This window comes from Quercus robur, chromosome 2 (assembly GCF_932294415.1).
Source record: "Quercus robur chromosome 2, dhQueRobu3.1, whole genome shotgun sequence".
NCBI classification, from domain to species: domain Eukaryota; kingdom Viridiplantae; phylum Streptophyta; class Magnoliopsida; order Fagales; family Fagaceae; genus Quercus; species Quercus robur.
In genome coordinates this window covers 92,893,553-92,909,823 of record NC_065535.1, presented here as the reverse complement: position 1 = coordinate 92,909,823, position 16,271 = coordinate 92,893,553, and the positions used below count along the sequence as shown (strand labels likewise).

At 33.7% G+C, this 16,271-nt stretch overlaps 2 protein-coding genes across 9 annotated transcripts in view; one reads left to right on the top strand and one right to left on the bottom strand.

The window, feature by feature from the left end:
- Positions 1-6,167, top strand: part of LOC126715870 (coatomer subunit delta-like) — a 99,551-nt gene extending 93,384 nt beyond the window's left edge. For all 8 annotated transcript variants that reach the window (XM_050416704.1, XM_050416699.1, XM_050416700.1 and 5 more), the window contains exons 5-12: positions 1,869-2,111; positions 2,212-2,395; positions 2,713-3,017; positions 3,581-3,779; positions 3,877-4,030; positions 4,931-4,993; positions 5,101-5,197; positions 5,900-6,167. In XM_050416704.1, the coding sequence (XP_050272661.1) occupies positions 1,869-2,111; positions 2,212-2,395; positions 2,713-3,017; positions 3,581-3,779; positions 3,877-4,030; positions 4,931-4,993; positions 5,101-5,197; positions 5,900-5,989 (1,335 nt within the window). In that variant the 3' untranslated portion in view covers positions 5,990-6,167. The remainder of the gene's footprint in view (positions 1-1,868; positions 2,112-2,211; positions 2,396-2,712; positions 3,018-3,580; positions 3,780-3,876; positions 4,031-4,930; positions 4,994-5,100; positions 5,198-5,899) is intronic.
- Positions 6,168-6,528: 361 nt separating this feature from the next.
- LOC126715872 (kinetochore protein NUF2 homolog) lies at positions 6,529-15,625 on the bottom strand. The gene is made up of 12 exons (XM_050416706.1): positions 15,338-15,625; positions 15,001-15,222; positions 13,648-13,738; positions 13,387-13,566; positions 12,630-12,719; positions 10,832-10,939; positions 10,034-10,087; positions 9,690-9,804; positions 9,447-9,604; positions 9,266-9,361; positions 8,053-8,128; positions 6,529-6,766 (listed from the first exon to the last, which is right to left on the bottom strand). The coding sequence occupies exons 1-11, from the start codon at positions 15,499-15,501 to the stop codon at positions 8,060-8,062; spliced, it is 1,347 nt and encodes a 448-aa protein (XP_050272663.1). The 5' UTR covers positions 15,502-15,625; the 3' UTR covers positions 6,529-6,766; positions 8,053-8,059.
- Between the last annotated feature and the right edge of the window lie 646 nt (positions 15,626-16,271).

Genomic DNA, 16,271 nt, shown 5'->3' with positions numbered 1-16,271 from the left:
TGCATGGATCCAAATCCCGGTTTAGGAACTTTCAGTTTCAGCACTAAAATTTGCCTCGGAATATGGTTTGATATAGAAAGGTTTAGCAGTTGTTAGGGCATGCTGGAAGATGATTTTGGAATATAGTTAGGATTTTTTTCTTTGTAGGTTTAATTGAAAGATTTAAGGTCTGGTTATTTGGATTTAGATGGTTTTAGGAAAACAAAGATAAAGAAATTAAAAGCCTAGGTACTTGCACCTAGGTTTCCCAAGCAATCACACTGGAAAGCATGTGATTACACTCTTTCAATAGCTTCAAAACTTCTGAAGATTCTCTGGATTAGCTCTCCTAAGTTGACAGGTTACATGGCCAATCTAATTATGATAGATTGTAAGCTGACTACATTTATATGCTGATTTGGTGAGCTAAGCTTAGGGAAAACTATAATTTAAGGGCTCCAATAAGTGAGACAGCATGACTAGGGTTTATAAGTGGGTTGGGCAATAATTCATGAGTGACTGACTCTAGGATAAATTCAGGTTGTAGGGAATTCTGGGTAACAGCTTTAATAAAGTTTGTTGGATGACAGTTTAGTGTAGAAATTCATTTTTTTTCTGATTTGGGTTGTGTTGTAGATAGAGGTTAGTTATGTTTAGTCGAGGAGACAGCGAATCAATCAATAAACATAATTTCATTACAAAAGTCTACGAAAATTTGAAATTCCATTGCACATTAAGTTGTAACGGTAAAATTGTTTACTCAAGTAAAAACTGATTTAACCCCATACTTTTATGTGGCATTTGGGTCATGGAATATTTTAGGATGCCTAGGAATCGTCTCAAGTTATCAGGTCTTCCCACATTTGGTTGTCCGTGGCGTATAGGAGTCAAGATGCCTATAGGTATCGAGATTTCCACAAATTTTTGCTTATGTGAGGATGTGGATTCCCATTGAAAATAATGAGAGTCTGCTTCCCCATGGCTTGGGAATGTGGCTGTTTTAGTTGAATGACAAAAATAATATCAATTGAATTTTTTTTTGTTAGACAAACATGTAAATGTTTTTTTTTAAGAAAAATTTTGCGTGTGTTTTTATGCAATTTATTCAGCAATGTATTTGATTTAACATTGTAGCATCCTTATTAAATTTAGATTAACAATTAAACAAACAATTGTTGTAAGGTTCCAAAGAATAAACCAAATGTGGACATTTCATATTCCTGGAAATCTTGTTAGCTTCTTGATTAAACTAAACTGAATATCCTTATTCTGAGGCATTTGCCATTTTGGACATTACACTCCCAGCAATTTAATTGCCATGGTTCATATTGAATCTCCTAAACTAGACACTATGTTAGTGACTGAGTCACCTAGTCTTCAAATCCACATAACCCATGTCTCCATTGGATGTTGTATATAAGCCCACTCAGTAAAAATTAAAAGTTCCCAAATAGAAAGTTTGAAATTAACCACCAGCCATGCCCTTTCTCCATGGCTGCATCAATGGGCTGCTCCATTCCATGAAATCTTGAAAGTATTAGATTATGTCTCACATGACTATACAACTTTGAAACCATAAACATATCTGTATCAGGGGCATACTATCTTAGAGAAAATAACAATAATCATAATTGAATTTGAGACAATCAACTAAATTTGTCGATGGAATGCCCCAGTTGGCCTCCAACCATTATTTTATATTATTTGCATTCCATTTTTTTTTTCTTTTGATCCTATTGTATTCTTCGTAATTTTTTATGTTCACAATTTCTGAAGTTTCTGTGGTGTGCAATGCTTTTTAAGATATTTACATTAAAGATGCTCACAAAAGATATACATGTCAAAGATGTCAAACAGGGGCATTGAGTTTTTTCCTTAAACATTTCTAGGTACCTGAATATTCTTATCCTTTAGATGAAGAAGGTATTTGCAGGACAGCTTTTGAGCTTATCTTTGCTTTTGACGAAGTCATCTCTCTTGGGCACAAGGAAAATGTAACTGTTGCACAGGTTAAGCAGTACTGTGAGATGGAGAGTCATGAAGAAAAGTTGCACAAACTGGTATTGCAGAGTAAGATCAATGAAACCAAGGATGTTATGAAGCGCAAAGCTAGTGAGATTGACAAAAGCAAGGTATATTCCAGAGACCTGTTATGGCTTCTGTCCTTATTTTTTGTCTGTTTCCCCTTGTGTTAAGTCATCCATTATTCAATTCTTATTATATATTCTGCAGATTGAAAAGGGCAGAGGTGATAAAGGAGGGTTTGGGTCAATGTCTATACAGTCAATGGGCTCTGGAAGACTTGAGAGTAGCTTTAGTGATATGAGCATATCTGGTGGTGGTGGAGGTGGTTTTGGAAGTGGTTCTGGCTTTGGATTGAGCACTGACTTTGATTCCTTTTCTAGCAAGTCTAAAGGTTTGTTCCAGTTTATCTGCATGAATTGTACAAGGGCACTTCCAATTTTGATGATTTGTGGATGATGTTGATAAATAACACATGCTGTCTGTTCATTTGAATCTTCTGAGCACATTTGATTATTTATAAAAAAAAAATGTATCAACCTCTAGAAACAGGTGCTGTAATCTCTTTTAAGTAACACTGCAATGCTCTGTGTGTAAGGTTTACATTAGTTGCCTCTTTGCAGAACATAGGTGACTTTTTCTAGATTTGTTTTTGGTATGGTAAGTATTTCTCACTTAGAACACTTTTGACAATGTATGCATCATCCTTAGGTCGTCCACCTTCTTCTGCCACTGCTCCTCCAAAAGGTCTTGGCATGCAGCTTGGTAAATCTCAAAAGACAAACCAGTTCTTGGAATCCTTGAAAGCAGAAGGTGAAGTAATTGTTGAGGATGTGCAGCCAAAAGCAAGCCATTCCAAATCATCTGCTCCACCACCTACTGATCCCATCACTTTGACTGTTGAGGAGAAAATCAGCGTGACACTGAAACGAGATGGGGGACTTAGTAACTTTGATGTTCAAGGAACATTGTCACTTCAAATTCTTAACCAAGAAGATGGGCATATCCAGGTTCAGGTATTCTGTTTGTGTGCGCGCGCACATGTGTGCATAATTTAGGCAGTACTTTGGTTTCAAAATATTTTTTAAGCTTGGGACTTTCTTTTCTAACTAAGTAAAAACAATAGAAATGGGGTTGTACTTTTCATTTGCATCTTAGGAACTATAATAAAATATTGTTGCCAAGAGAAACTTCTCTAGTTGCATTTTTTTTCCCAGAAGTTTAATTGAAATTTTTGTCCTTGCTTTGAATTTTTTATTTAGTAACAATCTTTTTCTGGCTTCATATTTTCTGCAAACTCTATTTATTTGGATGTCGGCATCAGGAAGTCTCTTTTGCTCAAGCTTATTAGAGTTTATTGATAGAACTTAGAAATTTTGAGCCTCTAGTATACAATATGTTGAGCATCTAGTATACTACTTGTGTACCCAATGACTTTTCATTTCTAATAAATTTTTTTACATATAAAAAAATAATGAAATTATATATATTATCTGTTTCTGGCTGCGTTGAAACAAGTGACCATGGATTTTATGCTTTGTTTCGTTGCAATTATGATATATCATGCCTTATTTTTCAGATTGAAACTGGTGGGAATCCAGGCGTCCTTTTCAAGGCACACCCTAACATGAACAAAGAATTATTTGCCAATGAAAATATTCTAGGACTGAAGGACCCAAATAGGCCTTTTCCCACAGGTCAGGGTGGTGATGCAGCAGGTGTTGGTCTTTTGAAGTGGAGAATGCAAAGTACAGATGAGTCAATGGTGCCACTGTCAAGTGGGTTAAAAACTTAAAGCCTTACACTTCTCATCTTCCCGATATACAATTTGTGTTGTATGCTCTAATCATTTACATAAATAAATTTATGTTACAGTCAACTGCTGGCCCTCTGTTTCTGGAAATGAAACTTTTGTCAGCATTGAATATGAAGCTTCGTCAATGTTTGACCTACGAAATGTTGTGATCGTGGTACCTCTTCCAGCTCTTCGAGAGGCACCAAGTGTTAGGCAGATTGATGGGGAATGGAGGTGAGAAGTTCAAGTTTATTTTTTTTTCTTTAATTTTAACTTCTAATTTGTGAAGGTTTACTGATGGTTGCCATAACTGGCTTATAGACTATGAAGTCCTTGACTCAGGTTTTTTATGTCCTTGGGTATGTCTTACCTATCAAAAAAAAGGGTGTCTTGGTAAAAGTTAAAATTTCGTGAGATACTGGTGGTTTCCACAAGATGTTCACAATTTACATATATGGACGCAGAGACTTGGTTGACATTGATCTGTTTTAAATTGTGTTTTGTCCCACATTTTTCATCAAATTTTTGAACCCTCCAAATTCATTATGTACTAAGTTGTTTTAAAAGAATGAGTAGCTTTGGCCCATATGAAACTTCCTCCTCCCACAAAAAAGGATGGAAGATGAGGTCGTAGGTTCAAAACCCTTGAGGTGTGTGGGTAACTTACCTATAAAAGAAAATAGTGAACTATTGAGAGGGGGAAAAAAAAGGAAAAACTTCAGGGAAATTGTTTTGAATTGAGATTTGACTGTCTGTATTCTTACTCGGTGGAGTTCCATTCATTACTCTGGTACAAACTTTTCATTGCAGTTGCAAGCTACACCTAGAGGCTTTTATCATTTTTTTTTTTTTTTTTTTTGGGGTAGACAAGCACTTCTAGAACTAATTGTAGAGCTCTAGCAATTTGTCACATTCAGATCTTAAAATCACAATTTAAAATAATAATCAAAAGAAGGTGCCAAAATCTTTTTTTTTTCTTTCTTTTTTTGTACAGAAAACTTGAGAAAATGCTTATAGTTAACATATTTAAAATTATATCTTCCAAACATCACGTGGTTTAAACTTTAAACATTTTGGCTTCTTTAGTTTTTTTTCTGTATCCATTATATTTTATGCACCACTTATGTCTTGCAGGTATGACTCAAGGAATTCCGTCTTGGAGTGGTCCATACTTCTTATTGATGACTCAAACCGCAGGTGTGCAAACCTTGGGGTGTTATTTTCTCTTCAAAACTCTGTGCTACATATATTTTTAATACTAGTGCTTGCAGATTTCTTATATTTCACTTTTGAATCCTTGACAGTGGATCAATGGAGTTTGTTGTTCCCCCAGCAGATTCATCTGTATTTTTCCCCATATCTGTGCAGTTCTTAGCTACTAACACATTCAGTGACCTTAAGGTTTGCTCTTGCTTCTTATTTGATTTTGTTACAGGCTATGTTTCTGAGGTTCTTTCTGTAAGTTTTGCCTTCTGCTTTACTTGCTTTGCCCCTGTTAACTGCAACAAGCACATATGCTTTATAGCAATTCATATCTAGATCATTTTGGGCAGTTCATAATTTGATTTATTTAGTTGTCAATTTTTATTTTTTTTTAAGTTTCACTTTGTATAATCAAGCTCTTTTGTGCTTTATGATTCAGTATGTTCTTTTTTATAACACCATATATGAACCTTAGATGTCCTTTTTTACTTGCTCAATACTACTAAAGTGGAATATAATGCCTTAGTTACCATTAGCCATCTATAAAGCATGTAATTGAACATCGCACAAGCTTGCATCTCTAGTCTGATGCAAGTGAACATCACACAAGCTTGACTAAAGTAGAACCATATGTAATATTCTTGACTTGTTTCTTCCGAAGATGGTTGAAAAGGGTATTGGGGTCATTGTGATGCCCTCTTTTCTTTTTTCTTTTCTAAATCACCTTTTACGATAATGGGTATTGAAGAAAGATGGGGCCATTGAATCTCCACAGAATGTCTGGAATTATATGCTACTAATTTTTTTTCTCTTAATTTTTATTCATTTCATCACTCACCATCTCCTATTCTCTTATGATTCAATGCCTTGTATTAAGTTGTCTTTAAATTCCGTTTACAGGTTGTAAGTGTCATACCTCTGAAGGGTGGAGCCCCTCCCAAGCATTCCCAAAGAACGCAGTTGATCACAGAGAATTACCAAGTGGTGTAACTGGTGCTTACATGCTCTACTGGATTCAAATTCTGAATCAGCAGTTGCCTTTCATGTTATTCCTTTTCTACTTCAAGTGAAATAGCTAGACTTGCAATATCCACTTATATTAACCTGATTTTTTCTCTATTAGGATATCTGTTGGTATACATAAATGCAATTTTTCGGTATTTGCATAGCTTGATTTGTTTTCTCTAACATGGTACTCTAGCAATTGTCAAGTCAATGCGCATAATAGACTACCAATTGGTCCAATTCTTCTGCTCATTAATGGATGTGCATAATAGCAGTGCTCATGAAATAATAATTTATTACCACAAAAATTTTCAGGTGGAAATGGGACACAAATCTCTTTTTTTTAAAGGGTATTTGTCATTTTGATTGCAAATATTGTTGCTTTACCGCGATGTGGAAAGGGCAACAGTTTAGAAAGTCAAAAACCCTATTTAGAGGAAAAAAAATAAAAAAAATCACTCCCACCTATTGGAGGCATGATTATACCACCGCATGGCATCCTTGGTAGCTTGTCAGTTGTCACGAGAACAAAAACAAGTTAGTCTAATCTATATATACATACTCAAAACCCCAAAATAATAAATATCTGTAGTTTGTCAAGCTCTAACACATATACTTAGAGCTCAAAATACATGACTGCTAAAAAAGAAATTAAATAAATCTCAATCATTAGTATATATACATCTCGAGTTTGATGCATAAGAGAGTATATTACTCCTCACCTTGCATTTGACCGTAACGGCTTCTAAGGGAACCAGTTCACTGTAAAAAATAATTAAAAATGGACAAATGTGAGATCTGAAAAGCCCACTTAAAGGCTACGTGACATGAGAATTTAGTAAACATGCATGTATAATGAGACATTTCATGCTATATGGATATGCTAAACAGATAAATTTTCTCATAAGTGCATCTCATGTTTTCTCATCCTTAAAAACAACATTGTAACTTTCATGAAAAGATTAAACTACATCAGCATAATCATGAAATCCATGCTTCTAAATTTCATAAAATATTTCTTATGATCATAATAACAAAACTACCCATTAAAACAACATTAAGGTCAGCCAATCTGCTAAGTTTATAAAGGCTTGTGAAACATCCAATTCTACAGCCAAGTATCCAGCGCTCCCCTCAGGGTTGATAACTTCATCAACCAAGCAGATGGTTGGCATCCATCACAAGTTGGACTCAGCCAACAAAAGCCAAGTGCATCATTCGTCTCACTAATTGACAATCAAAAACAACATTTACCATGGAAGGCCCACTAATTTCACCCCTGCTGATCAAGTTTAGAATATACCATAAAACTTCACCCACTAATTCAGTGTAATGTAGCGTATGCACCATATTCTTAAAATATAATGCTCATGAAATATGTAACACTTCCAACATAAGTAAACAAATATTTTGAATTTCATGTACATGAATGTACACCTTTTTTTTAAAAAAAAATATTAAGTACTACTACTATGTAGACCCAAGTCCAGTCCTATTGAAACATACTGTGTGACATTTCTCAAACATTCATGCACAATAAACTTTTTAAATACAGTTCATGACATATCAAAAGCTCATATCAATCACTTACTTGAAAACAGCAAAAACAGGAACTTAGAACCAGAGAAACTCAAGTAAACTATTTATTATTAAATATATATATAAATAATTTAGCACATATATTATCCCCATGGACAATGTATAACTTAGATGATTATTACAAGCACCTACTATGATAATCTTAATGAAGCCAAGAAAAACACAAGTGCGAGGTATGACAACTAGAGCTTGGCTAAAGCTCAACATTACCATGCCTAAATCTAATAAGTGCCTTTGCAAAAAAATAACATTAAGCTTGAACTTAGCTAAAAAGCCAAGAAAAACATGAGCCCAACTTAAACTCTATGCTAGCATAGGACTGGGCCAAGGATTACTTCCATTTGTGTATCACAGGACCCAAGAATTCAGCTTTGCATGGAACATGATGCATTTTGCTGTCAAACCAGCTATAGAAATGATGAACTCATGCTAGTTGAAGGATAACATACCAACTCTTCAACCAACAACTGGCTCAGCTTCTGTCATTGGCAGCAAGACATCAATAGAGTTTGCGTATCGGTGAAACTGCAACCAGCCATAAAACATTGGATTATCTTCAGTTCAAAACTTACAGACATTGAAGGCACCAAAACAACTGACTAGGTGAAAGCAGTATTAAGAAAGAATTTAAGTTTAGTTTCCACATTTCCTAAGTGAAAGTAAATAGTAATAATAAATCATTGAAACAGCTTGATTTAGTTTCATTCAATATGGTTCAACACACTTATCCAAAAAAATATTACTATGGATCAACACAACCATGATTCTGAAATCTTAGATTCCATTTAGTTGATCTTTTTATTTTTAATATTTTAAAAAAAAAAATCAATATTTTTAAATATTTTTGTTGTATGTTATGAAGTCAATGCAATACAAATAAAAGCATGCTTGGTAACTCTGAAAGACGTCCTTGATAACTTCCTAAGCAAGTAAGCATCATTGCTTTTTCTTTTTTCATTTTTTCCTTGTTCTTCTTTTATGAGTGAGTTTTGGGCCTTTTGGACCCAATGGGAAGGAAGGAGAGATTTGAACCAGTAACCTCTGCTTCATGAGACGTGGTAATCATTTTCAGTTCCATATACAATCTTTGGCATTATTTCATGTTTATTTTTCTTAATGCATTACAATTATTTATAGTAATGCAGTACAAGTATCTATAGTGGATCCATTCATAATAAAGTGACTAAATTTTACTCTGGCCATCAACCTAACACAACCTCCTTTTCCCGGGCATGGAACCAGCTATGAACAAAATATATGACACTAAGCACAAACAAAGACAGAGTTATTTTTCTTAAGGCATTGACCACTTAAAAAGACTACTCAATATATTTTTTAATCATTTGGTTCTCTACATGTCTGATTCCTATCTTTATACCAAGGCCCTCTCTTTCGGAATTTCATTTAGGGTTTCATGTTTCTAATATGTTTGAATGATAAAGGTTCTGTAATTTCTCTTTTCTTTTCTTTTTTCCTTTTTGGTAAAATAAGGTTCTGTTATTTCACTTGTTTTGTAAACAATTTTTACTTTTTTTTTTTAAAAAAAATTCATATCCTGTGTTCATCTATTTCTGTGCATTGCAAGGGTAAAGTGGAAATTTCAATTTCATAAGAGACAACCATATACATATAGGTTCAAGAAGGGAATCTATTTAAGTTCACCTCTTTCACAATCTCTTCAGATTTTTGAATTAACGCCTGCACTTTAGCTGCCCCAGATTCTTTTATTGAATCAGCTTTTGAAGTTTTGGCATCCACCTATTAATTGCAGAACAGAAAAACTAAAATTTAGGCAACTTTGTATCAATGGCTAACTCCACAATGAAGAGGAGATGCAAAATACCTCCACTACCACAGCTTCAACATTCTTTTGCCTTGCTTCCAGCTCACGTCTCCTAGATTCCACCTCCAATCTCACATTATTGAACTCTAAGGTAGCCTCCTCACACTTCAAATCTCTTTCTTTCTCTAACTGATTTCTTAATTCATCCAACTGTTCAGCTGGGGATGAAAGAAGAAAGGTTTAAGCTGACAACTACTGGCTCAGAAAAGGAAAATACATAACATAGCATGGATAAGAGGTTACCTTTGGCTTGCCTTTCCACCAGTTTAGCTTCAAGTGACTTATCCAGTATTCCTTCATCACTAATTTTAGCTTTTAAAGCCTTAAAGTCCTTCTCAATGGATTTGGCAGAGTTTACCTATTAAAGGTGCTGATGTTATAAGCTTTATTATGAACAAAGTCAAAAATGACTTTATCTTAAGGATAGGACAGCTAATAAATTTTTCACAAATAAGGAAATTTCTAAATGGCCATCACTTCAGCACTTCATTCATTCAAATTACACAAATTCTTTCCCCTCACCAAACACAGAATCTGTCAAATCATAAACTGCAGAGCATAAGATAACCAGCAGAGCATATACTCACCTGTTCTTGTATAGCCTGCATCTGAGCAAAATGTTTTGACATTTTCTTGGAAACCTGTGAGAAAGCACACAAAGAAATCACCAATTACCCTTTATTTAAACTTTTTTTTTTTTTTTTTTGTTCACATGCATGTTTACTATGCTTAGTCTTGGACTACTTGGCACCATAAATCAGACAGTAATATCTACCACATAGGTGACTAACTTCTATGTGTTTACACAGTCTAGAAAAATTTTACAGAGAAACCAACAGCAAGATAAATGGTATGATTCTCAATGACCTTTTGACTACAATTATTTGAAAATTTTGAGGATATATGCATGCAAGCATGCATCTTTGTCCAATCCAGGAAATAAGGTAAAATAGCACTAGTGTGATTAACTTGTAATTCAATACATGGAAAACCACTCATCAAGATGACACCCCATTCAAATTGATTAAGGAAAAGCAACATGTGCACATAAAAGATGCCATTAGTATATGCTGAAAACATCAGATTAGTAGAAGTTGAAGAAGAGTGTCTCATTTATGAGGTTGATGGTAGCTTATGTAAACTGTGTATCATGTTGTCAAAAGCCATTTTAAGAGTGAAGGCATTAAAAATATATATATTTACCTGAAACAGCCCAACCAAGCATTCTAAACCATGAACATATTAACGCAATTTTTGACAGGCAAAACTTCCAAAAATCTTAAAATGAAAGAGAGCATTAACAATAGGTCCATGAAAAAAGTATGGCATGCAAACGAATGAGAAATGAGAATAAATGGTTAAAATGGAAGTAGTTGATAATACACCTTTGTATAAAGCTCAACAACGGAAGTCTTGTCCTGATAGGATTGTGTAGCTATTTTTTCAGCATTCTTTGCCGCCTCGCGAACTATTTTATTCTCCTCTAAAGCCCTCTTTAAGTAAAAATGTGAAGAAATTAATTAAATGTTGATAAGAAAAGCATAAAGAAAATCTTTAATGTGTGAACAATAGAAACAACCACACCAAACCAGAAAGAGAAAAATATCACAAAATTAATAGATTGCATCACATTTAAATTTTCTATCTACACATTGCAGAGAATGAATAAAAAATACTTTACTTTTGAAAAAAACTAATGAAACAAGAATGACATTGTAGAGCCCTTTTATTTAAAACCCATGATATGTTATCAAGGATCATAGTATCCACCACTACATGAATTTGGAAGTATAAAAAGAGATTTTATATTTGCACACAAGTTGCCAGATGTTTACCCATGCATGCACAATTCAACTAGCAAGAATGGAGGAACAAGTTAACAAACACCATAATTAACAATTTAACACACAAGTATAGATGATAAAGAAAAACCAATGAGAATATGAAAAAAAAAAAAAAGGAACCGTTTGGTGGGTGAGAGGGGCAAAGAGGGAAAGTTAGAGAGAGGTAGCTTCCATAAATTTCACATCCAACATTGATAAAGTATCACTTGTGCCAAAAGTTTTGTTTTTTTCATAAGTAAAAGTATCACTTGTCCCAAAAGATTATGTTGATAGTAAATTGTAAATTTTATCCTTGAACCATTTTTCTAACACTTCCCACTCACTTGTGAGCCCAGACTCCCCCTCAAAAATGGAGTCCAGCAAATGGAATTTTTTTAAAATTGAAGGTAGAGTAGAGACGAGGTTTGAACTCAAAAGTCATAACCATTGACTCTATTGTTCTCAAAACTTAAGCTGATAAAAAAATGTGAATTTAATCACTTAATCATTACTCTAACATTAACAAGATGCTCATCATTATAGGAACTGTGATGAATTCTAAGTTCTGGGAGCAATTAGTCTAACAACATTACTGACTTTGCTAAATATGAAATTTGCATCATGTTCAAGATAAGAAGACTTGGCAAGAAGAGAATAATAACCAATATGTGAAACTTGGGACATCCAAAAACTAAAGTCAAGAAATGAACATCTCCAGTGAAGTGATAGTTACTAAAATCCCACCCTAATGTTTAGCTTCACTGTTTACCCATGCTAGACACATTTGGGCCAGCATGTCAAACACCATCTGGGAACTTAAAAGAGAAAAAGCTATAGTACCATTCATTTCAGTTTGAATCCGCTGTGTTTGACATCTAATATCAGTGTTGTAAACAAACATGATCTTTTCAAAAAACTAAGTTGACCCAGGGTATTACCCATGACATTAAAGAAAAACTTAAAATGACCAGTATAATCATACGATTCTCAATCTCGTAACTGCCAAGACATAGTCATTTAGTGATTGAGTGCTGCCTACAATGAGTATAGGTGGGCTAAGGCCATTTATATATCACTGTGGAAACGTATCCATTGTTACCTCTTTATCTAAACCCAACTTCTAATGCGAAATCATATTGTGGCCTTTACGCTACAATGAGGTTTTCATAGCAAATGCTAAAACATATTACTAAGACAATTAGACCAAAAAGTTTAAACTATATTTGTTTTGTGTCTAACTGTAGCACATGTATTGAAGTTCAGTATCCTAAATGATTGAAATCTTGGATATAATCAACATAAATGTAGTACCTGTTTTATGAATTACCATATCATACTTTATTAGAGAAAAATAAAATACCTGTAACTTATCTGGTGACTGGACAATTTTCGAACGCAAATTTGCATTTTCTTGGACACTTTGTACTAGAACAAACTCAGCATTAGAAATCTGGAAGAAAAAGAAAAAACTGTAACAACAAGAGCAATAGCGGCTATAAAAAGAAGCATGCATATTTGTAAAACCAATCTAAATGATGAACTTAAAACAGGAAACTTCTTTTCAATAGAGCAGTAAGACCTTAAACTGTAGCTAATGTGGAAAGCCAGCTCCACATGAATAAAGGGAAATTTCTTAAAATATACAAAATTATTTACTAGAAAAATCTCAGGTAATGGTTCAAAAAATAATCACCATACCTCACTAGCACTTACAATCTAATAATGAAAAGATAATTAAACAATCTAACAATTACAGTAACACACCTTTGACAGATATCATTGCAGTCAAAGCAGACAAGACACAAGCACCACTACAAAAATGAAGTAGCTACTAATGGAATGAACAGGAACTTCACCGATTAAATATTAGCATACGCATATGCTTGCCCTTATTTTGTAGATATAATCAATCAAGAGTTCAAGTCTTTGCTATACATTTATCATAAAACAATGGATTGATTAAATAGTTTTTCCATATTAACTTTTAAACAATTTGATACTGCTAAGCAAAGAACTCAAAACAAACAACAAACAATTGCCCTGGTTGTCCTAGCAAACCCAAAATTTGTAAAACTAAGCTTAGAACTCAATCTGCTAATTTTCCATAACCTCCTGACCTTCTCATCCATTTCTCCAGCCTTCTCCTTTAACTTGCGATAAGAAGCTCTCATTGACATCTGTTGATTGTTAAGGCCTGCAATGGTTTGACGCAATTCTTTAACCTTTGCATCTACCTCTTGAACAAGAGGTAGCTCCCTCTCTCTTGCTTCATTGTATTCTTCAATCTCTGCATTCAACTGCAATGCAAAAACATTTAGCACATTTGGATGCTTATACAGAAGCATTCATTTTTTTTCTTCTGGATCTAGTAGAGAAACCTGGGAAATCCTAGCCTCCGACTCTCTTTGCTGCTCCTCAAGAAAGTCCAATTCATCCACAATTGGCCGTAGGAAATCTAGTTTCGCCTGTCTGAGATTGAAAGCAACCAATTAACATATAATAGAAGTTCAAAGATTACTGAACCAATTATACAAATTCTATTAATACATATTTCATTAAATTACAATTTTTACCCCCTTGTGGCTTGGTCGTACCCAGTGCACAAAGCTCCCTTTGTGGCTTTGTATGGTCACAATTTAGTTCACAAACTTTCAACTGCTACATTTGAAACCCCCCTAAAGTTTGGACTAAAATGAAATTGTAAAGTTCCATCCAAATTAACAGAATTTGCATTTTTTGGACAAATAAATCATCCCCTTATGATTTAACCCAATAACAATTTTATCCTATAAGTTTTTCAATTGTTACATTTTGACACCTTAAGTTTGGATTAAAATGAAATTGCTAGGGGTACTTTGGATGGAACCATAATGATTTCATTTTAGTCCAAACCTTATAGAGTCAAATGAAACAACTAATAGTTTGTGGACTAAATTGTGATAAGTCCAAACCACAATGAGGCAAATTATAATGTTTCCCTATTTCATAAACAAAGCTATAAAACTAAATTTCATAATAATGCATTTGAAAGTAAGAATTTTATGAAAATGTGCCAATCCTCTTTATTTTCATTTAAATCTTAACAACTCAACAATCACAAATCATTTCTTCGAAAATCCATGGTTTACTCAACTAAACAAACTCAATCAAAAAAGATAATTTTTCTTTTGACTGTAAATTGATATATAATAAAAGTCCAAAGATTATAGAATCAATCAAACAAACAAATCCTATAATAGTAGATAACTTCATTTCATTAATAAAGCTATTAAAACTACAATTTCATAATGCAATTGAAAGCATTTTCATATTAAATTCGACAATTACAAATCATTTCTCAGACAATGCATCGATTGCAAATGATAATTTTTTTTTTTTTTGAATGCCAATTAACATATAACAGAAGTTCAAAGATTACAGAACTAATTAAACAAACAAATCCTACTAGCAGATAATTTCATTTCATTAATAAAGCCATTAAACTACAACTTCATAATGCAATTGAAAGAGTATTTTCATATAAACCTCAACAGCTCAACAATCACAGATCATTTCTTCGACAATCGCATGGTTTACTCAATCGCAACAGAGAATTTCGCAAATTAGTACATAATAGAAGTTCAAAGATTATATAGAACCAATTAAACAAACAAATTCTAATGTAATTGAAATAGTAAAAACTTCATATAAAACCTCAACAACTACCACAAAAAATCATTATTAACCCTAACCTGTGAAGACCGAAATTGAGAATCGCGCTAAGAAAAAGTTCAGTCCGATCAGACGCAGGTTTGATGAGGTCTTTGAGGGTAAAACTCTTGGGACAATCCATGGAGGCCAGTACATCCTTGATCCGATTGTAGAGCTTGATAATCCGCACCGATTCGACGTGAAAGTCCGGATTCTCGAGGTGATCGAGCGCCGCGAACTCCAACTGTCCATGCTCTTCTTCCCTGCACAAAAACTCAAAACTCGAAGTTAGGGTTTTTTTGGTTTGGTTTGGATTTTGAAAATCGAAGAGAGAAATGAGAGAATCGAGAGGGAATGGAATATAAATAGGAAGAGTACTCGTGGAGACAGTCGATGTGGAAGAGGAGTCGAGTGTAGAGATCGGAAACGAAATCGAAGTTTGGTTTGGAGAGATCGTTCTCTGAAATGTTGGCGATTTGGGATTCGCTCAATATCGCTACTATTTCACCTCGAGACATCATTGGGCACTCGTACTTCGACATTTTTTTTTTTCTCAATTCGATTCAATTCACTGTAGGTTGAGATTTGAGAGAGAGAGAGAGAGAGAGAGAGAGAGAGAGAGAGGAAAGTGGCCCTGTGTGAGAATGAGATTGAATGAGTGACACTGTTTTCCCGCCCAAATCCTACTTGAAAAGAGTCTTTTGTAGTTTTTTTTTTTTCCAATTTCATCTAAAAAATAAATAATAACCTGCAAATTATAGCTTCTTTTTTTTTTTTTTTTGGAAGTAGCAAATTATAGCTTCTTAAGAGCCCATTTGGTAAAGAAGTTTGAGTAATATTGTTTAAGTGCTTTTGATATACGTGTGGATGAAAAAATATTTGAAAATGTGTGTTAGAACTAAGCTACCAAACAGGGCCTAAGTTTTTAGAGGAATTCATTTCAGTTCTCTAATTATAGATTTTTTATGTGAGAAATTTTTTTCAAAAATATTTTTTTATTATTTAATTGTTAACTTAATTTCAAAAATTTTAACAAAATTGAACAAAAAAGTTTTAATTGAATAAATTTGAAATTTATGGGACTCAATTAAACAAAAATAAGTGGGTTCTAGTTAACTCAACTAGTAAAGTCTCTGATGGTTGTATAAAAAATCTGGGGTTCAATCCCTGCCTACACCAAAAACTGATTGGTGTCTTGGTCTGATGATAAAGAGCTATTATCAGAAACGGACACCATAGGTTGAAACTCTCTAAAAAAAAAAAAAACAAAACAAAAATAAAGTTAGAGTAATTAAATGAATTTTAGTCAAAC

What these genes read in the sequence shown, in the direction of transcription:
- LOC126715872 (XM_050416706.1), bottom strand. Translation starts at nt 15,501, where the DNA reads ATGTCGAAGTACGAGTGCCCAATGATGTCTCGAGGTGAAATAGTAGCG. An exon ending in CTGGAGAAATGGATGAGAAG is followed by an intron (nt 12,720 to 13,386) that starts GTCAGGAGGTTA and finishes TTTTTCTTCCAG; the next exon opens with ATTTCTAATGCTGAGTTTGT. An exon ending in GGTGGAAAGGCAAGCCAAAG is followed by an intron (nt 9,605 to 9,689) that starts GTAACCTCTTAT and finishes TTTCATCCCCAG; the next exon opens with CTGAACAGTTGGATGAATTA.